General features: G+C 35.5%; 2 protein-coding genes across 2 annotated transcripts in view; one reads left to right on the forward strand and one right to left on the reverse strand.

Moving 5' to 3' along the window:
• The window catches only part of LOC136026113 (importin-5-like), a 130,835-nt gene that overhangs the window by 95,693 nt on the left and 11,826 nt on the right, over positions 1-23,316 (reverse strand). The gene's annotated exons all lie outside the window — the stretch shown is intronic.
• LOC136026119 (tryptophan--tRNA ligase, cytoplasmic-like) overlaps positions 3,208-23,316 on the forward strand; it is a 40,810-nt gene continuing 20,701 nt past the window's right edge. Inside the window, exons 1-3 of the mRNA XM_065702407.1 lie at positions 3,208-3,270; positions 15,603-15,757; positions 17,212-17,443. Of these exons, the coding sequence (XP_065558479.1) occupies positions 3,257-3,270; positions 15,603-15,757; positions 17,212-17,443 (401 nt within the window). The 5' untranslated portion in view covers positions 3,208-3,256. The remainder of the gene's footprint in view (positions 3,271-15,602; positions 15,758-17,211; positions 17,444-23,316) is intronic.

Consider the following 23,316-nt stretch of genomic DNA (forward strand, 5'->3'; position numbering starts at 1 on the left):
GAAGGGATTTGTAATGGGGGAAGCGAATTTCAAAGAAGGGGGCGCAGGATTTTCGAGCATTTTTTAAAAAAACAATGAAAAAATAAATATGAAAAGTTTACTTCAACTGGAAGTAAGGAGCAGAATTAAAACTTAAAACGAACAGAAATCATTAAGCATATGAGGGGTTCACCTCCTCGTAATACCTCGCTCCTTAGGCTAAAGTAATTTTAGTGATTTCAACTATTTATACTACGGCCTTTGTGATTCGGGGTCATTGTTAAGGAATTGGGACAAAACTTAAGCTTTAGTGCAAAGACCAAGGTATTGACGAGGGGGTGAACCCCCTCACATACATAATAAAACCATACGAATATAGAAGTTCAATACGTAAGTTAATTCGTATGTTACGTATATTTTTTACTAATGAAAACGTTTGTAAAAAATTAAAAGTTTTATTTACCTTTTTAAGTAATCAAAAAGTTGGAGGGCAACTAGGCCTCCTCCCCTGCTCCTTTTTTCTCAAAATCTTCCGATTAAAACCATGAAAAATCTATTTAGCCAAAAAAAATTAATATGCAAATTTCGTTTTTATTATTTATGTGCGGAGAGCCAAAATCAAAACATGCATTAATTCAAAAAGGTTCAGAAATTAACACCCCAATTTTCCCATCCCCAAGCTGAAATTTAGTTTATCCAAGATGTTGTCAAAACTAAGAAAGAACTGCACAATCAAAGCATCCTCTGAAAGAGCTCGGTTTAATTTAGTAGAACTTTAGCTTTTTTATTGCTATATGGCTCGTTTTTCGGTTTTCTTTGTCATTTTAACTTCATTTGGAAAACAATGGCTCCAAATTTACATCCCCCTCCCACCCCCTCAGGATTTTGACAGTATTTTGCTGTTAAAATACAATGAAGTAGATGACATCTATTCTCTTTTAAATCAACAGGCTATACAAATACCTTCACGGGACATTCTTTAAAAATGAGTGCATCACATTTACAAAATCAATGAAATTATCATTTTTTAACAATAATCATATAAGAGAAAAAATCGTTATTGAAAAAAAAAACCCAAGAGAGAAATAATTTGTGAGAAATAATTGGTGTTTGCAGCCTACCTTAATTACGTAGCTAATTAAAGGGCTTAGAGGAAAAACATACAGGAGGTGTTTTTGAAAGCCTCCATTTAAAGATTTTGGACAATAATTATTACAGCGATATCGTTTTATGCTTCTAAACTTTTCTACTTAAGAAATGGCACTAAAATTGCTTTTTAGTGTTCTATCACACTTACGAATGGTAGAATTGATAAACATGACGTATATAGGAGCAATAGCTTTCAAAGGAATCATTAAAAATCACTCTTCAAAGCTCTGGTAACCCACTAGCCTCAGCTTTTCCAGTTGAAACATGGCACCAATAGTCCCAATTTTAGAGCTATTTGGAATTTGCTGATTTTGGAATTTATTTGTAGGACGTAGATATGAGCAATATCTTTTATATGAGCTAGAAAAAATCTGTCTACGATATTGTGGTAACCTGTTAATGCCACCCCTTGAGAAATGACACAAAAAAGCCATTTTAGTGCCATATGGCACTTGCAGATGGCGGAATTTACAAAAAGTACATATACGTGAGAAAAAGCTTTCGAATGAACCACTAAGAATCTCTATGACGTTCTGGTAGCCAACTAGGACTGCTGAAAAAAAAGAACGAAAAAAACGGGAGACAGATCAACGCTACCGATGCAAAAAAGTTATTTTCATTGTTTGTCAAAAAGGGGAACTATGATTTCCTTGTATAAGGTTTTCGACCATGCTGCTTCCAATGATAAGCTTTTCATATTGATCTGACGCCATTTTTGAGGGGTTTCAGACGTCTTTTCAAAATCACCATAAATTTCTTTTTGCAATAAACTTTTACTTTTAAGACAAACCGAAATAATAGTTGCCATTCCTGAGTCAGTGTCAGATGGTAATTTTTTTACTAGGCACTTTTTTTCAAAACGTGTTTTGAACTTCTGGTTAAATTTAATTTCCGTTCAAATGAGCAATTAAACATATCTCTATGATGTTCTGGGCATTCACTAGCCCTGGTGGGGAAAAAAAGAAAAAAAAAACAGGACAGATCAGTGCTACCCATGCAAAATAGTCGTTTTCCTTGTTGTTCTAGGAGGGTGACTGTAATTTCCCTATTTAAGGTTATCGAAAATGCTGATTCCAATGGTACAATGGTTCAATTTTTGCCGTTTTCAAGGGGTTTTAGTTTTTTTTTTTTATAAATTTTTTTATAAATCGCTATAAATTTCTTTTCACAATAAACTTTTACTTATTATTTACAATTCGAAATAACATTTACCATTGGAAAATATATTTCAGATGGCGATTTTTTACACTTGGTAGTTTTTCTCTAAACGTGTTTCCGATGGTCTATGACCATGAAGGGGAGGTCGGGGATGAGGAACGGAAGTCTCATACGAAATATATTCTGCTCATTTTGAGGTTTACTGTTACTCTTTACTCTCATGATAACAATTTATATGTATTTTTTGGCATTAAAATCCACCCTTTGAGGCATCTGCCCCCCTCCCTCCCTACAAAGCATCCAGAGAACCCTGCTGTAAAGATTTCAAGCTCCCGTCTGCAAGTATTTAGAATTATTTATTTTTTGCCAAAAAAAACGGTCATGGATGTCTGTTGTCTGTTATGGCTTTTTTGTTTCCTTTATGGATGATCGTATCAAAACAAGGATCCTAGAAGATCGGGAAATGGGCTCATTCGAACAAAAGGTAAAAGCTTAAGTGCCGTTTCAAGTGACCAAACAGAAAGGAGGACAGCTAGACCTTTCTCGTGTCCCTTTCCCCTCCCAAAACATCCAAACGAAAAAGTGAGATTGCCATTTGTTTCATCATAATTGAAAGGTCCAATAAATATAAGCATGTTTTACCTTGAGTGTCCAAAAATAAAAAAAGCATTCAGGTAAAATGGCGCCCGGGGCAGCTACCCCTTCTTTGAATGGCTCTGCTCTGATGCATGCTAGAAGCCTAAGAACCTGAAGATAGAAGATACCAAACCACAAATACCAAATTAATCGGTATCATAAAATTGTTGAACGTCTGCATTATATACATTTTATCTCTACCATTGACTTAGTAACTTGGATGACGCTTTCTTAGGAAACGCCACCTATTTTATAGCAAGAATTATTTTATCCTGCAAAGCGTAGGCACGGTCAGATAGAAAAAGGACTTGCAAGGTTCTTTAGATACTGGCTGATGAAAACTGATAGGTTACTTAATTTTTTTTTAATTGTTTTTTTTTTTGAGGGGGGGGGGACTAGACAGTTGGTAAAACTGTGATAAACCTAATATGATAGTTCTGATTTGGATTATTGTTTTCATACTCACGTCATTTTTAATTTTTGTACCTGTACAGAGCTTAGCCTGCATAAATGTGGCTAAGATTCTGTGGAATATGTTAGGCCCCAGCTATTTTTACCAAATCATTCTGGAATAATTGGAAAATATATTCATTATTGGAAAATATGTTCATAATTGTTTTCATTCATGAATGATCCCTCCTTATAAAAATCTGCATATATACTCTCTGAAATAATGAGTTAGTATTATTGTATGCTACCCAAAAAGATCTAGGACCCTATAGACAGAGCCTGGAGTGTAGAATATACCTAGTATTGTATTATTAGAAAACAGTGGCTTCCTAAAGGATACATTATGTTATTATATCTACAATTTGGGCTGTTGAGAAAGAATCAAGAAATCAGAACATAATTCTTATGGCTAAAGTTTAGCCTATAATAACAGACTATTCAGGTAGTTAAGAAACAAATTTACCTTCTAAGTCAGAATTGAAATCTGAATCCAAATTTAACATTCATTTTTGTCAGAAATGAACTCTCCCTATGCAAACTGTGTTAACTATGATTATTCTGCTATTAGGCCTATAAAATAAGAATTGTTTTCTTAACGTCCTTTATGTGAAGGAGCTTATATTGGCCTATACCTTAAATTTGGATTCAAGATACAATTCTGACTATAGAGGTAAGTTTTAACTGAAGAGATAAGTTCTGGCATATGGAATTCTGTTAGACAGCAACCAGAGAGCAAGGGCATTAGTGTTGTGTCTATCCAAATTCTGACTTTTCATTATAATCTTATGACACTAACTTGGCATTCAGCAGAGAGAGACTGAAACCAGAGTTTTGCTTGGATTCCCAATAGGCCTACTAAGTGCTTGAGCCAAACACAAAGCTATATCTGAATAATCAGTAAAATTCTAGTTAATTGACTTCTTGCTATCTTGGAAAGGGTTTAGATGAGGAAAATGAAACTTTCAGGGATGGGTCTACATGCTAAAGTATGTCCTGGGAAGGTAATTTAAAGTACCCACCTTTACTCCTTCTCGCTCTTGAGGGCCCTGAAATTGGCCTACATGACAGGTCTATACCTATTGAAATTTTGACAAAACAACATTTACCTTAATTTTCAGTCACTAGTTGCTTTTTCTCTGCTTTTAGTTCTGAAAATGCAATTCCTGTTATTTGAGTAGAATTTTGAGCCACATCAATGTTTTTTTTTTCAAAATTTAGGAAATGTATTTACACATCTTTAAAACCTTATAAAATGGAATTGAGCAAAGTTATGAAGCTGAAAATAATTTTGTTGTACTTCAATTAAGTAGAAGATCTATTTTGCAAGGTCTCACTTTTATAACACACATACTTTTAAAGGTCATCAAAGGTCAGGGCCCTCTGGAGGGAGAAGTAGTGGAGGTAGTTGCTTCAAAATACTTTCCCAGGACCTACTTTAGTCTGTAGATTCATCCCTGAAAGTTTCATTTTCCAAGCCTAAACCCTTTCCAAGATAGCAAGAAGTCAATTAACTAGAATTTTACCAAATAATCTATTAATATAAACATTGCCCATTCTTACTTTATGATATGTTGGAAAACTATAGTTAACACATTTTAAGGATTCTTCCACTACAGGCCTACTTTATCTGTACAAATATATAGCCCAAATTATATATTCCCCTAGAATTTTGCCATCTGCCACTCTTGTTTTTGTTAAATATGCAGTTTTAAACATTATTTTGCTAGGATGAAAGTAAATACATCACCTCATGTTTTTTTGTTCTTTCATAATTCAGTTATTGCTTCTGGGGATAAATCAAATTTTGAGCCCTCAAAGGTGCTAAACCCTAACCTAATTTTAAGAAGTGCCTGAAATCATCCTAAAACAAAAGTGATATCATTTTCAACAGGTTTCTGGCTCTTTTTGAGAATTCAGTAAATATGTCATTCCAATAATTTTAACTAGAATAGGAGTTAATAGATCACTTGATGCCTCCTTTATGCTCTTTTGTAATTCAATAATCACCCTTTCTGAAGGAAATTACATTTTGAGCCCTTAATCTTAGAATACTATTGCTTCCTAAAATTTGCATTATTACCATCTATTTGTAAACTTTGCAACTATGACTTTGAATGCCTGCAAAAAATCAAGGAGTTGAGGTACCAAATAATATTTTGGTACTTACCTGTTAGCTAGTAGCCTATGCACACAAGATTGTGGATCTATAACTCAGACAATAAGCAGTTTATTGCTAATTGTAAATAAACAATAATCAACCTCTACTTGATAATCTGAACCATTTTGTTGATAATTTGGCTAAAATCCCAATAGCTTTCATTAGCCTACAAGTTGGTTGATGATGATTGGTAGCCTACAATCAGTTGATAATGGTGATACAAACTCTATTGATGTGCTGTGACCTAGTTTAAATTTATCCAACATTTCCTAATATTATTGCACTATACCTGAATAGTTTGAGCTGAAAAGAATCATGATAGTTGAAAATTAAATATTATTGCACTTGGAATACCAGTGTCTGGTGACCCATCTAATTTTATTCAATATTATTTAGTGCAGCAGTATTGCATCAATCCTGGCGAGCTAATTAATGTTAGATGTCTGCCATCTCGTCCAAATTCAACCCCAAACCAACGTCCTCCACTGGTAATTTTCACTGTGTCCAATTTCAAGGTTAAGAAAAAAAATCCTTTAAAAATTGTTTGAACTCAGAGCGGACGTCCAGTTTTTATCCGACCAATCCAGGGAGGACCACCTTAAACATAGAGAGCTTGTTCAGCAACTGAAAGAGAGAACAGCGTCAGGTGAAAAAATCTTGTAATCAGGAACTTAGAAATCATCATAAAAAACACTGCAAATCTGCTGCAGACTACAGTTCCACAGCAGGGGAAAATTTTGGAATAAGTTGTAATGTTTCTCATCTGGACAGACTATTGTCACCAGATGAGAGTGTAAATAGTTTGTTTGTTTCAGTTGATGATGATGTTTCATATATTAATGAGTTGTCCTCAAGAAGTTCCCATTTTTTCTGTGCTAATTCAACAGTTTCTTCTGGTGCTTCATCAACTGAGCCTCTTTCTGCTGGTGTATTTTTTGCTAATAAATCATCTCTGCACAGTGCAAACAAAAGTGCAACTCGTCATGCAAATGATATTGGAAAATTAAGGATTCTTAGTGTGAACACTGATGGCTTCTTCAACAAGGTTCCAGAACTCCATCTTCGCCTAGCAAAAGAAACAGTTGATATTGTAGCCATATCTGAAATATGCCCCAAAAATGTGAAACAGCCTATTACAGACCAAGCACTTGAAATCAGTGGATACAAACTCATATCTAACATTGAGTCCAATGCCTGCAGGAGAGGTGTTGGAATATATGTAAAAAGCAGTTTCAAGGTAAGCCCTTTGATTCCTTCTTTCCATTGCTGTGTTTGGGTTGAGAATGTCTAGGTTAGACTGCAGTGTGGTAACTCTACAATGGTGGTTGGAGTGGTTTATTGTAGTCCTAATACTCCCTCTTGCCTTGAATCAGAACAGTATATTGCTAATATCATTTCTGATATTATCAAAGACTCTTGCAACCAACATGTGGTGATTCTTGGAGACTTCAATTTTCCCGATTATGATTGGGTTGATGGTTCTGGCAAAGAACAGGAATCTCCATTTCTTACTTGTCTGTCTGAACATTCGCTGTTCCAAACTGTTGACCAACCTACATGGTATAGAGATGGTCAAGCATCCAACATACTGGACCTAGTTATTCTTAATAATCCAGATTTGTGGACTAAAAATGAATTTCTTGCCCCTAATCATGCTGCTATCCTCACAGAATTGTGCTTGTCTACTACTCAACCTCCTCCTAAACATCACAAAGCTATTGATTACAGGCGTATCTCTGAGAGACTTGCTGAATTTGATTGGGATGCCATATTCACTTCAGATATCAAAGAATATTGGCAGAAACTCAAAGCTGTATTGCCAGTTTTTGAAAAAGCTCACACTAGAACATTTTGGAGGAGACAGGCAAAAACACTACCCTTCATGACTTGTCTAACTAGCAAACTACTGAATAGGAAGAATCGAACCTGGAAACACTTCAAAAAAAAGAAAACAGATGCAAACTATCAGAAGTATCAAAAGGTATGGAATGAGGCCACCAATTCCATCAAACAACTGAAGAAGAGACATGAAAAAAGGTTAGCTGAAAATATAAAAAATAATCCCGAGCTGTTTTGGCAGTATGCTTCTGTTAAATGTTGAAATAGGCACTCTGTCCCTGATTTGACTCATCATGGTCAGACAGTTTCAGACCCAGCTATTAAAGCCAAGATCCTAAATAACCAATTTGCATCAGCTTTTACATCAGAAACTGCTAGTAAGCTCCCGGCTCCCCCCTCATATATTGTTACTCAACCAATGCCACCTCTTGAGCTGACTGAGGAGTCTGTTATGAAACAGCTAGCTTTGTTGGATGTAAATAAATCTGCAGGGCCAGATGGCCTCCACCCCTGTCTCTTGCCTGAGTGCAGAACAGAAATAGTATACCCACTCTCAAAACTCATTAGACTATTTCTTGAAAGCTCAAAGCTTCCTGCTGAGTGGAAAGTGGCATATATTACCCCCATTCACAAAAAGGGAAGGAAAGATTCTGTGGAATTAATTCAGTGACCAAAGGATTATAATTTGAATAAGCGGATTATTTTGCTACTGAGTGAAAATTCCCTTGGGAACTGTGGATTTTCTTATAGATATTTTCATGATCAGTGACCTATATAATATAGGTCGGGATAAAGCAGTGCGAATTTAATTAAGACTATCCGATATTTATCGACCATTTAGTGAAATTCAAAATTAAGCATTGATTTTAGCACTGAATTTAGTGGCTGAACAGGAAAATAAAATAAATTGTGCTTAATCAAGTGGAAATTTACGGACTCTTATTCTTTACGAGTAATTTGAAATTATTTTTTCCTTAACAAATACCTGTTAATTAAAAGTTTGGACATTTAGAATTTATCAAAATCAGGAAACACCAACTAATCAGCCAGCAGTGTTGCCACATCAACCTATTTTGGCGAAAAAAAAAAAAAAAAAATTAATTTGTCGAGCTCTCCAACTGCAGAAGAGAGCGGGAACGGTACAGAAGAGCCGTAGTGGTACCGGCCGTACTTTTGTACTTAAACTGCTGGGGACAGGTGTACCGGGTCCCGCACTTCCCATTTTGTTGGAAGCTCAGGAAATTAGACATTATCAAGTTTGCGATGTCTTACAGTGTTAATGACGTTGCGTTTGGCAAATTCTACGGCTACCCTTTGTGGCCTGTTCGAATAGTTGGTATAACTGCATCGAAGAAGGGAAAATCTTATCAAGTATTTTGCTACGGATCACACGAAAAAGCATCACTGAGCAAGGGATTCATTTTGCCGTTCGAAGAAAATTTCCCCGAAGCTTCAAAGAAAAAGTCGAAAGGAGTTCAAGGTGCTTTTACTGAACTAGCCACATTTCCGGATGTGTATCAAGAAATAATGAGAATTGCTGGTGCTGCTTCGACAAACAGTGTATCTTCACTCTCGTCTACCCTAGTAAACGCGCAGAGTGAAATTGCCAAATTGAAAGAAAATCTTCGTCAGGATATTCACAAACAGGTGATTGAGAAATGTTCAGGCGACAAAGGCGTGATCAGTGAACAAGCAATTAACACTATTGTTACCGAGATCTATGATGCAATAAGTCTCGATTACAGTTCAAAATTTGCAAATATTGAAAAGATGCTCAAGGGGTTTCAAGCTCAAATAACGGCGCTAGAAAATCGCATCGAAATTCTAGAATACCGCAACGACGATTTGGAACAGGAAAGAAGATCGAACGTTCTTCTAATCCATGGACTGTCTCAGATAGGTGGAGAAACGCTGCCCAATAGCGTTCTAGAGCTATTCAATGCTAAGATGGAGATCCGTGTGCTTGCTAGTGACATCAAGTCAACTGAGCGCTTACGTACTCGAGTTAGATCAGCGGAAAATGTTATCCCGCCTGTTCTCGTCACTTTTCATTCATCTGAGTGTGCAAAGCGCGTGTTCATTAACAAAAAGAAGCTCGCCCGATCGAAAGTATTTATATCTGAGTATTTAACGCCAAAACGTAAGCAACTGCTGAATCTGGCACGCGACAAATTTGGAGCTCGGAATGTTTGGACTGATGGTGGCCGTGTGCTAGCCAAACCGGAAAACAGTTCAGTCATCTTGAAAATTAGGTCATTGAATGACCTGATCAGTGACCAGTACTGACATGTTGAATCCATCCTCAGTTCTTTCGTTTATTTGGGGTTGGCTGCTTTGTTTCGCTAATCTCGTGTCAAAAACTTTTTTGTTTGTTTCGTCATTAAGATATCAAAGAGTTCGCACTATTGAGCATACTAGTGTATTATCATGAATAGTATGACCGACAGGCTTTCAGACTTAGAAAGTAATCGGCTGTCTGTTGACCAATTATTATCCACCCCTATTGCAAATGATAGTTTAAGTGAAGGAAATAATACTCAAGCAATGAAAGCTAGTAATTTTTTGGATAGTCAGTCGCTGAAGAAATGGTCGGTCAAAGAAGATACTATTTTTGCATTTTGGAATTGCCAAGGCCTTAGGACTGCATACCCTACACTGTGTAACATATTAAGTGATATGCAAGAAACACCGTTAGTAATAGGTCTATGTGAGACGTTTGTATCGAATAGGGATACTTTTTCAGTGTGGGATTTCCAGTTCCCAGGATATGTTAGTGAAAGAAAAGAACGACAGGTTATGGAGCGAGGCGGTCTGGCTTTGTTGATAAAGGAAGGAGTTTCGTATTGGGTAAGGGAGGATCTCACACTTTGGCTTGAAGGAAGACTTGAGACTCTTTTTATTGAAATAGAAGATACATCTGATAAAAATGTAGTTGTTGGTTTAGTTTATAAGACACCGTCATTTAATGAGGATGTTTTTATTGAGGAAATGGAGCATTTAATGGAGAAATTTAGTAATGATCATAAATATAAAGTAGTAATGGGGGATTTCAATATTGACCTCCTTAAAAGTACAAGCCGCCTAGATTTTCTTAACTCTATGATTTCATCATTCCAGTACCCCCTGGTAACTATTCCTACACGAGTAACTGATAAGTCTGCGACTCTTATCGATAATATATTTGTGGATGGAAAGCTGCTTGAAAGTTCGTATGCTGATGTTCTACTCACGGATGGATCCGACCATCTTTTTCTTCTTAGTAAAATAAAAAAATCTTACAGGATTATAAATAAGAGTGGTCAAATAAATAAAACATATTTTCATGATTTAAGAAATGATAATTTAAAAAAATTTGAGAGAGAAATGGATGATGCAGATTTTACTCCAGTTTTTGAAGAAGATAACCCGTCGGTTGCGTATGATATTTTTGTTGCAATATTTACAAAGATATTGAATGATACGTGTCCTCTAAGAAGACTTAAAAGAGGTAGTACGAAATTCCCTAAGAAACCATGGATTACACAGGGCATTCTAAATTCTATAAGTCGGAAAAATGAATTGTATAAAATATACCTAGGGGAACCATCTGTCATTAATTTTCAGCAGTTCAAAAATTACCGGAATACTTTAAACGGATTAAAACGGAAAGCCGAAAAAATGTATTTACAAAATGAATTTATGAAGCATAAATGTGATATGAAAAAAACATGGAAAACAGTAAATTCACTCCTGGGTCAAAAGGGTAAAATAGAAGTTATTAATAAATTACAAACAGAGAGGGGGAATTTGACTACCCCAAATGATGTTGCGAATTATTTATGTGATTATTTTTCTAGTGAGGGAGCGAAACTTTGTGACGATGCTCGGAAAAGAATTAAGCGGCCTCCCAAAATAGTTCAGTCGGAAATTCCAGTAGAAAATCAGCTGGTTTTTAATGCTTGTAGCATAAGTGAAGTGAGTACAATTATCAGTAGAATCCAATCAAACTCAAGTGGCGTAGACGGGATTTCTCTTAAGATTGCTAAATCAGTTAAATCAGTTATAACACCAGTTGTATGTAATTTGATTAATAAGTCTATGGAAAAAGGAATTTTCCCGGAAGTTTTGAAGGTGGCTAAAATAATATCATTGTACAAAGGAGGTAAGAGAGACGACCCTTCAAACAAAAGACCCATTTCTATCCTCCCTTTTTTTTCAAAAATATATGAAAAGGTGATAGGATCCAGGCTAACTGATTACGTTGAAAATAATACAATTCTTATAAATACTCAATTTGGTTTTAGAAAAAAAATGTCCACAGAAATGGCAACCATTAAACTTGTTGACTGGGTAAATACGTCGTTTGAAGCGGGTCTGATTCCAGCTGCCTTATTCCTGGATTTGAAAAAGGCTTTTGATACGATTGACCATAAACAGTTATTACTTGAGCTGGAAAAAATCAGTGTTACCGGAAAGAGTTTGTCTTGGTTTGAATCTTATTTAAGTGACCGAAAGCAGGTTGTGGTGAATGGGTGTTTTACTTCTGAAGCTAGTACGATAACTTGCGGAGTACCCCAGGGCTCTATACTAGGTCCTCTTTTATTTTTAATATTTATTGATCGGATTAAGTATTATTTGTCAGAGGCTGGTATAATCCTTTTTGCAGACGATACTCTTTTACTTGTAGCTGCTCCATCAGTTGATCTACTTTTTGATAAAATGATAAAGGCAATGACCGAGTTTATTGAGTGGGCAGATTTCAATCTTTTGACATTAAATTATAATAAAACTAACTACATTCTATTTTCTCGGATATCTAGTATTGAAACTAATTTAGAATTAATAATAAACGGAAATCAAATAAAAAGAGTAAAGGTAACAAAGTATTTAGGTTTTATGATTGATGAAAATCTATCATGGAAAACACATTCAAATATTATAGCTTCAAAGTTGTCCAGATCTCTGGGTGTGCTTCGCCGAGTTAAAAACCTAGTATCCTATAAAATTCTTCGGTTACTTTATTTTGCTATTTTTTACCCGTATATTTGCTATGGTTGCTCTTTATGGGCTAGTAATTTTGTATCATGTTATAAAAAAATCCAAAAAATCCAAAATAAAGCCGTTAAACTTTTATCACCTAAAACTTTATTTACTCATAATATTAATGAACTTTATACTAAGAATCAACTTTTTGATATTTCAAAAACAAGAGACTACCAAGTTAGTATTTTCACATATAAATTTATTAATAATATACTTCCCTCTTGTTTCGAAAATTTTTTCTCCATTAATTGTGATCTTCATAGCCACAATACACGAGGGGCATCAAATCTGGTACACCCATTTAGAAATACGGCTAGAGCTTCTTTCGTGATTAGAAATTTTGCCCCCTCTGTATGGGATATTATTCCAATTGAAATAAGAAATTCGAGTCATTTGGCTTCCTTCAAAGCTGTTGTTAAGAGATTCTTCCTTGCAAAAGAATAGTATGGTAATGATGCAAAAGTATAGTAATAATGCGTGAGTGTCATAAGTAGAATCTTTGTATGTTGTAATATGTAGAGTAGAGATGACTGCCACCTGCTGCCAACAAGCCCAAAGGGGCTTTCTTAGCAGGTGCAGCAAAATGTTTTGTATACATGTTTTTGAAATAAATTAATCTAATCTAAGCTTCTTGAACATATTGTCAACAAAGCAGTTATTGAGCATCTTGATCGGAATCATCTTCTTAACAGTTCTCAACATGATTTCTGATGCAACAGATCAGTTGACAGTAATCTGCTTGAGTCATATGATTATATTACAAAACTACTAGAGTTGGGAACCCCTGTTGACATGATCCTCCCTGATTTTTCAAAAGCATTTGACAAAGTTTGTCATAGGAGACTTGAGCTTAAGCTACAATCTATTAGTTTGGAGGAAAAAATTCTTCAATGGATCCTGGATTTCTTGAGAAATTGTGTTCAGCATGTAAGACTGTTTGATGCAGATGGCAATCCTATTCTATCCTTCTCTCAGAATGCTATCAGTGGGGTTCCACAGGGTAGTGTTCTTGGCCCCACCATGTTTAATATTTTCATAAATGATGCTCCTCTAGCGCTTAAGAGCAGGATGACGTTATATGCTGATGATTCCAAGGTAATTGGTCCAGCTAGCACTCTTGAAGATACTTCCCAACTTCAAAATGACTTTGATCTCCTTAGCGTGTGGGCGAAATCTTGGCTACTCACTTTCAATGTGTCAAAATGTCATGTTTTACACTTTGGGCACAAGAATATCAGTACAACTTACTCTCTTTACGGTCAGCTCCTTTGTCCAGTATTGGAAGAATGTGAACTAGGAGTAATTGTTGACAATGATCTTAAATTTAGCACTCATGCAAAGAAGGCAGCAGCATCAGCTAGCTCATCACTAGGGCTCATAAAAAGAACAGTTTCCTCCCGTTCTCCTAAAATTCTGAGCCTTTTGTATAAAGGACTTGTTTGGCCGAGGCTTGAGACAGGCATGGTCCTTGCATCCCCCTTTTTCAAAAAAGATGCTAAACTTCTTGAAGATGTCCAGAGAAGAGCTACTAAGATGGTGAGTGGACTGCATGAGCTCCCTTACCCTACAAGGCTATGCAAGCTGAAACTCCCAACTCTGGTTTATAGAAGAAGATGGGGTGATGCCATTCTGGTTCATAAACTTATTAATACAAGGGCAGTTCCTGGTCTTCTTCCTCTGGCGTCTCAGGATTCTCGTACAAGGGGACATAACTTGAAGTTATCCAGGCATTTCTCCTCAAAGCGGCAACGCGCCCATTTTCTTACCAACCGTGTTGTCAACCTCTGGAACAAATTACTGCCAGATACCGTTGCTGCCCAAACCACAGACAGCTTTAAGAATCATCTTGGCAACAAATGGTCAAAAAAAGAATGGAAGTATAACTGGGAAGCACTCGAATCGGAATTAGCAACATCAAACCACTAGTCAAGTGTATGTATTCAACTATGTGTCATGTGTTATCTACTCTGGAGTTTCTACAAGGAAAAATCCTTATATTGCTCCAAGACGCAATTTAAGGTAATTTAAGTTAAGACCATTTCTTCAGTGACTGACAATTCTGGTATTGGATCAGATATTAAATCTGCAGGTGCTGCAGGGATAGTTAGACAAGATCAGATGGTGAAAGTGGAGGTAAACTGGGTTTTCAAAACACTAGCCTTGTCTACTGGGGAAGAGTGGGTTAATCTGTAATGTTTTAGGTCAGAAATGGTTAGGATTCTTAGCAGAAACATGTCTCTAGAAGGATATGGGGTTTGCCTTGATATATGTGGTAAGCTGCTCCTCATGTTCAGATTTTAGTTTCCTAACTGCATTTTAGGCAAGGTTCTAAGCCTTTGCATACTTCTGCCAATTTCCCTGTGTGTTCTTGTTTTTGTACTTTTTCTGGGCAGTTGCTTTCCTGGTGATTATTCTTTATGTATCCTTGGTGAGGAATGGAATTGGAATAATATATGGGAGGGTGGATGGAAATTTTTTTTATTTTTAATTCCCAAGTTTTGGTTTCAATGAAGATGCAAAAAAAAATTCTAGGATGGAAGAAAAGAAAATTGGATGTGTGGTAGAATAAAAGAAGAAAAAGGGGAATAGTTAAATATATTTTAAATGAGAAATAACAGAAGTGATCTAAGCAGTCCAGGTTACCAGTGAGTGTACTATCATCACTATCTAGTTTGCTGCTAAACAAGAAGCCCCAATGGATTTTTTTCTTGTCAGTTATTCAGAGATAATAGAAATATTTGTCAAACATAAAATCTTCTAACATTATGAATAATAATAACAAATATTTTTATCAAAAGAAGTTTCCCTTGACCCTCTCTTCCTTTTGTTAAAGAAACATTAAAATTATTGCCCACAAGTATTACAAATATAAGGCAAAAGTTTTGATGAAAATGTATTCATAACAAAGGTGTACACAGGTCTGACTGTTTGAGAGGTGGTAGTCAGCTTTTAGGGGGAAGATGCTGTCCTGGGGGGAAAAACATGAAAGTGGTCTGTTAAAGTGGCCAACATTTTACGTTTACCTGGGTGGGGGGCAGCAAGGGAGCTCTGAAACATCCTTGTAGTACCGCCCTCCCCACCTGTCCATAAGCAATACACATATGTATAAATTTAACTTTCATACCCAATTGTTTCTGAACATACCAAATATATCAGTTAAAAATCAACAGAAAATGTCAGGTTTTGTTAACAAAAGATTTTGAATTTACAGTATAATGGCATCTGAAACAGACTCACGAGACACTTCTATAGGTAAACCACTGGTTGCTGCTGATCAAAATGGGCAAAATGCAGTAGAGGATTTTGTGGATCCATGGAATGTTCATACCTCATCCATGAAAGGAGTTGACTATGACAAGCTCATAAGTAAGTTAATATTAATTTTTAATGTTTTCTGCAAGTGTAACAATTGTCCAACAAGGAATGCCCTATCATGGAATGGGACGGACTATCAACCTCTACCTTAAAGTACCAAGGGCATCAATATAGAAATTTTTTTTGCTTTGTACCAAATTATAGGACTATTTATCTGAAAGCTCTGATGTTCATATTTTTATTTTGGCTGTTTCAGAGTTATGTAGTTGTCAGGGTAGTATCCCATTTTCATCAGTATTGCCACATTACACTCTGAGAATAACTAAGCAAAAACATTTGGTTAAATTTACAACACCGTTCATCTGTGATAATTCAAACATCAACAATTTGTTGATTCTACGAAACAGGTAAACCTTCAAAGGAAAACTACACCTTCTTAAGCTGTTTGGTGCCACATGTTTTTAGCTTGTTTTTGTTGATTTTTTTTTGCAACGTTTTTTATTTATTTATTTGGCACCACTACTACCAAAAATTAGATGCCTGAATTAGGAGATCTTCTTTATAAAAACCTAATTCTTGATTTTTTTTTTCTAATGTTTTAAGACACTCATAGCTGTACAAGTTTTCTGATAGAAAAGGATGGGGGTTTCACTGTCCTTGGTGCTTTAACATATGTTAAAATAAGAATCGTTTTCTATTGAATGGACTAAGAGATTCTTCCAGACGGTTTGTGGTAACAGACTGTAAGTAAAAAATAAGCTATAAAACGTAGTTAAACTAATACAAATTAAAAAAAGTAAAAGAAGATGGAAGATCGATCTTAAGTATACAATTAAGTCACACCTGTTAAATTCTGAACTTAAGGGGCATATCCACAATTTTTCTTCAGGGAGATAGAGTAAAAAAAAATATATATAATGCATCAAAAATTCATTTATATGCACTTGTGTTCTCTTTCAACCAGCTGGCCCAAAATTTTGAGGGGAGGGGGGGGGGTGTTCAAACCTGTAAGATTTGGTTAGACTTGAACAGGCTAAGAGATTCTTTCATAATGGTGATCTATTAAGTAAATCACTACATTTTAAATACATGTCTACAACCGCCAATACTTCTTGCATCAGCATACCCTCATTCTCCTTCTAGATTTAAAATTCACTAATTAGATTTAAAACTAAACAAAGCACGCGTGTCCATACAACAGTTGTATTTAAATGTTATGAACTTTCATCAATTTGCATAATGTTTCAATCAATTAATAATGTCAATTTATTCAGTTAATCCAGTCAATAAATTAACTCACCCAATTCGATTGGTTTAGTAACTAATAATAGTTATAATTTAGTAAAAATAACTATCTTCTTGTGTCTGAGAATCATACACGGGTCTTTGCCTGATCTCAGATGTTGCTTGTTAGGATATAATCCACAAAGAGATACACTGAGAAGCCATAAAACTTAATATTAATCTCATGCAGATGTATTTATTTCGAAAATCCTTTTTTACAGAGAAATTTGGTTGTTCTGCTATAGATGACTCACTAATTGAACGATTCAAACGAGTTGCTAAGGTTGAGGAAGTTCATCCCCTCCTAAGAGGGGGTGTATTTTTTAGCCATCGAGATCTTCACGTCATCTTAGATTGTGTTGAGAAGGGGCAGAAATTCTACTTCTACACTGGTCGTGGCCCCTCCTCTGATGCAATGCACTTAGGACATTTGATTCCATTTTTGTTTACAAAGTAAGTTGTAGTTTTAGGATTATTGTCATAGTTTATGACAATTATAATTTATATATTTGTCATAGAAAATATTATATTTTGTAATGTTAAAAATAATGTTTGATAGCTTATAATTATGTATTTATGTAAATAGTACATACTTATGCTCTAATTTTGTATTTAGCTCTATAATTTTAAGTTGATTTCATATTCATAATAATTAAAGCTAATACTAAAGAGTTGATTATGCGACTACCTAACTAAACAAATATCTTTTTAAACATAACTTTGTATTTGATTTTTAAAATCTTGTATTATTAATTATTTTAATCATTTGTTCATTTACTTGGTGCTTCAATATCTGTAGATATTATTTTTCTAAAAAAAAAAAAAAAATCCAACTAGAAAAACAAAGCAAACGATTATGCTCTGAATCTGAACCTGTTTTTTAGTTTGATATTTGTGCTTATTTATCACGAATATATACACTTGCCAATCATGTTAGTGGTGTTTACTATTATTTAAGGATAGTTATTCGATGATACCGTTGAATCATTTAAGGGATATTTTTGATGATGTAGAGGAGTCATGTAACGGATTTTTTTTTTTTTTAAGTGCGGATTTTATATTTTCTCTGGTATTTTTTCAAAATAGCAGACAATCATTAATGGCTATTGGCAAAGGTTACGAATAGTGGCTCTCCAGAAGGAGACATACAAGGAAAAAAAGAGAGACGTTTTTTGATTTCTAATTTTATGCTCCTTTTTATGAACTTGTTCGCGTTTTTGGCAATTCATACCCACCCTCCCCTCTATATAGCCTTAGGCTATATACAAAACAAACAAAAGATAAAAGTTGCTCCGTTATGTTCCCTATTTTATGCTCTTTTTCATTATAATAGTCGTTGCCCTGGTAATGCCCCCCCCCATTCCATTGATGGAAACGTATATAGCCCTAATAATAGGGGGAAACCTAAAACTTGGAAAACACTTAGAGTGGAGGGATCGGGATGAAACCTGGTGGGAAAAATAAGCACAAGTCCTGGATGCATGATTGACATAACCGAAATGGATCCGCTTTCTTTGGGGTAGTTGGGGGTGGGGTTGATTCTGAAAAATTAGAAAAAAATGAGGTATTTTTAACTTACGAACAGGTGATCGAATCTCAATGAAATTTGGTATTTAGAAGGATATCGTGTCTCAAAGCTTTTATTTTAAATCCTGACCGGATCTGGCGACATTGGGGGAAGTTTGGGGTGGGGGAACCTAAAATCATTGGAAACGCTTAGATTGGAGGGGTCGGGATGAAACTTGGCGGGAAAAATAAGCAGAAGTCTTACATGCGTGATTTACATAATCGGAATGGATCCGCTCTATTGCTGGAGGGGGGTTAATTCTGAAAAATAAGAAATAATTACTTATTTTTAACTTACGAAGGAGTGATCGGATCTTCATGAAACTTCATATTTAGAAGGACCTCGTAACTCAGATCTCTTATTTTAAATCTCAACCGGATCAAGCGTAATTGGGGGGGGGGCAGCTGGGGTGACTGGAATCTTAGAAAATACTTATACTAATATACTTCTCTTGAGGCATTCCACTTAAAGCCTTTTCGCAGGTTATCTTAGTGACTTGACTATATAGGTGAGCCATTCGAAAGAGGAGAATTTTTCCAGTAGATTCAAAATGTCTTCTTAATTATTTGCATTAGATATTCGAAACCACGGCTTAAGAAAGCTGTGCTTAAACATGGTATTGACAATGTATTCATTAATTTTCTATATGAGCTTTGTTGAAATTCAATTGAAGACAATGATCAACTGCAAGAAGTAGTTAAGACATACAAAGCAACGTCGCTCACTTGTACATGCCCCCAATCTTGCAAAAAGAATGGAGAAGGTTTTAAAAGAAAGCGGCTTGTTCAAGCGGTTGATAGTTTCTTTTCATTGTTACTGCCGATCATTGCAGGACTTGTAAACAATATTCTTTAGATGGCTAAACCTCACTGATTGACGTCAAGTGAACTCGCTCTTTTACCAACAGAGCACCAAAAAGGCTAAGGATATTAAGGTGAAGATTCCAGGGAATGCTGAGAGAAATGTCGAATTAAACCTAAACACAATGAAAATGCAGGCTGTCCAAAGGGTGTATCCCAGGAAGGACTTAGGCTATTGAGTTGGGGCTTTAAGTAATTACCTATTATTAACTACCCGCAGCTTACCAATCGCTTATATTAACTTCTGGAAGATAAAAAAAAAACTTCTTTTTTTAAACAATTGGATATCCGCATTTTGTAAGTTTTTTCGCAAGTGTGTCCATGCAAAGTAAAATCTAACAGTGACAAACAAAAAATAACCTAAAAAACCAATATGCTTAAAAAAGGAAACAAAAAGTGCTTTAATTTATAGGGTAAAAATTCCATTAAACCTTATCAGACCGGGACACAAATGACGACCGCGACACAGGGAATATAAATGACGACCGGGACACTTAAAGAGAAATTACAGACCGGGACACCGGGACAAAAATGACGACCGGGACACCGAGACAGAGGGAATATAAATGACGACAAACAGTCGTGGTTTTTTAAGGGGAGGGGATCGTATCTATTGCATCTTGTCCTATCTATTCTATCTTGTCCTATCTATCTATTTCTATATCAGGAAGTCTGGATCCTCTCCTCTGAATTTATCTGAAAAGTCTCTGAATATCTGAAACATGTGTCTAAATTTTAAAATAGATTTAAGCACTTTCCTGCTAAAGTTGGTTGAAGCGGCGAGGTGGGGGGGGGGGAATGCCTAGGAAAATCACAATTTCCATGCCTTATTTTATCAACCTACTTGCTCCCCTAAATTCAAGCCTAGCCTATCAGTGTTGAAAGTTTTACAAATGTCCTTCTGAAAAGCTGGTTCTGGAGTGGAATTGCAGGGGCCAAGCGCTCTCTTTGTGCCCCCAATAGTATTCTTTGAAAATCCTGTTCACTCCAAGCAAAGAAGAACATGCATACGCGTCTGTTCAAACAGATATGTATTGTTACGTGGCTCAGTTTATTCAGTGTCTCTCTTATCCTATTTTAGCCCCGATCACAGGCGAAGAAATCATTCTGTAGCTCTACATCGTCGATAATTTGCAGAAAATACGTTCCCACGAATTTTTGCCGTGGGGGATAAAAAAATTGGTAGTTTGAATAGGTTTATTACAAAATCATGGGAGCTGACATGAGAAAATGAATAAAAAATACTTTTCACCTGGAAGTAATTAGTAGCATTAAAACTTAAAACGAGCATAAAATATTACGTATAAAAGAAGGTTTTCTCCTCTACAATACCTTGCTCTTTACGCTAAAGCATTTTTAGTAGTTTCAAATATTTAATCTACGGATTTTGTGATTCAGGGTCACTCTTAAAGATTTGGGATGAAATTCAAGTTTTAGTGTACAGAGCGAGGTATTGACGAGGGGGCAAACCCCCTCTTATACATAATAAAAAAACGTAAATATATAGCCCAATTTATATATTTCCCATGCCTTAAATTGAATCAACGTTGACGTAATCAAGAAACGGAAAAACACATGTGAAATATATCATTTGGGCTATATATTTGCACGTTGGGGAAGGTGGGAGGATAAAATATAATTGAAGCGCCTTCAAAACGTGTTAACTAGAATTCTTCTGCACATTATGAAGTAAGAATTGTTTTCTTAACATATCTCCTTCTCAACAGTGCCAATTCTAGGCTTATACCAAAAAGATCCTTGAATTCATTCAATATATTTTCTTGATAATCATCTTTGAATTTGTTTTGAATTTGATTTGTTTTTTAAGTTACGCTTTCGGGATCTACACCCTTAGCCTAAAATTCATCGCAGTTTATCGCCTGTTGCCAAAACTGGATTTGATCTACACCCTTAGCCTAAAATTCATCGCAGTTTATCGCCTGTTGCCAAAACTGGATTTGATTTTTTTTTTTTTTTTTACATTTTCATTTTTCAGTTCTTGTCAGTTTGGATGTCGCCAAGTCAAAAAGTTTTTAAGACTTTTGGGGAAAAATTGAGTTTACAGCCCGCCCTTTTAAACTAAACAGACTATATTGACTTTTTCAAAAGATTTGTTAACAGAATAAACGCAGGAAAAAACAAAGAAAAAAAGCAGTCAGCGAAAAAAGGCAGAAAAATAAAAAAAATCGGTTTAGTATCTTCGAAATGTATTCACTACCATTTTTCTGCATATTATGAAGTAAGAATTGTTTTCTTATTACGTTTCCTTCTCAATAGGCCCAGTTCTAGGCTTATACCATATTTTGTTTTCTTTTTCATTTTCGTCTAATGTAAATACTAAAATAAGGTACTGGTAAAAATCAGTCAGTGAAAAAAAGAGAAAATCGTAAAAATTTCTGTTGAGAATAAAATTTCAGTGAAGGAATAAGATTTTTTTTTATACAAAGTTACTAAAGTTTAAAGTCTAACAGACAATTTTTACAAATCTGACGAAACAAAAACTAACACAAGAAGTCCCTTTCTTGAATAACGGTGAAAAAGCAGCTGAACATTAAACCCATATTAAGTGGCTTATTAAATTATCAAATGGAAAAATTTGTGGTCTAGGTTTTTTGAGCGGAGGTCGTGGCCCAGCTATTTGTAATTTTATACCCTTTTCCATTGATATGTGTTCTTTGTTGTTTCTTCGTTCTCTTGTTTTTTGTCACCCTTAGCTAATCTGGTCTCAGGAAGTAAAATTGATTTTCTTTTGCCCTAGCTTGTTCTCACAGTATTTGGAAGTCTTCTTTTTTCACTCAACAGAAATAATCAGGAAGGGTTTTTTTTTAAAATTAAAATTGATTTTGCTGCACCTTTTATAACTTACTACTGAGTCTCAATAAATATCCTCCCTCCCCCTTCCGTCATGGATATTACAGAATCATGTTTTAATTTTTGTTCATTTTAAGTACTAATGGTATGAAATTTTACTCCTTTACTTCATTTGTCTAAAACTGCTAGATTCTATTAATTCTAGATAATCTATAGCAGCGTACATAAAAGGCGTCAATGCATATTTTATTGGAAAGCTGGCCAAGTTGGCTCCCCAAACAATCGTTTAGTATCCAAAATAGAACCTATTGTTTTGTTATATAGAGGACGTCATTGTAAATTACAACAATTAGATTTGATCAAGGGCTTTGACGGAGGTAGAGATTAAAGCGTTCTTTTGGCGTGCTGAAAGTAATTGGTACAAATAAGAACCTATAGTCACCCTCCAGCTGCTGAACGTACTGTTTGATGTCTAGCCGTGACGAAGGTTTTTTTTAAAGCCGTTGTCAAGGTTGGATGGGCTAAAACCAGTCCTGGTTTCCAAAATCATGTCTAGGGTGTTAATTCTCCTGGATGTATGAAGTGTCAACCGTGGTGTTAGAAAAGATCCCCTGAGGACCAAACGAGGTGGGAAAATAAGTTATCTTGCTAGTACTCCTTCTGAGGATTAAGCATTGCTGAAGGATGGGGAGTAGAGATAGACTCTCCCCTCACTTTTGACAGACGAGTGTTGCCTGTCCAATCCGATCTTGATATGATGAATCAATCTTGACGATTGATGAAGCTGGCGTTCTTGATATGGTGGAAACTAATGATGGGCACCTTGACACTACCAAGGAAGACTTATTCTATGAAGGCAAAAAAGAGATGGGAAACCCCTATCCCGGGGTACCAAGCCTGAAAGGGCGTTAATAGTTGTGTGGTAATTGTTTCATTCTTTCTTTTTACGTGGGGGGAATGGGCAGCAGTTTTGACTCAGCTTTTTTAGGTTTGTCCACATTAGTAATAATTATGTTAATAGTAACAATAAGGACTTTGATTTCTTTCTAAAACATGAAAATATCTGGAGTTAATCAGCTTGCCTTCAG

The sequence above is a fragment of the Artemia franciscana genome, chromosome 4 (genome assembly GCF_032884065.1).
Source record: "Artemia franciscana chromosome 4, ASM3288406v1, whole genome shotgun sequence".
Classification (NCBI taxonomy): domain Eukaryota; kingdom Metazoa; phylum Arthropoda; class Branchiopoda; order Anostraca; family Artemiidae; genus Artemia; species Artemia franciscana.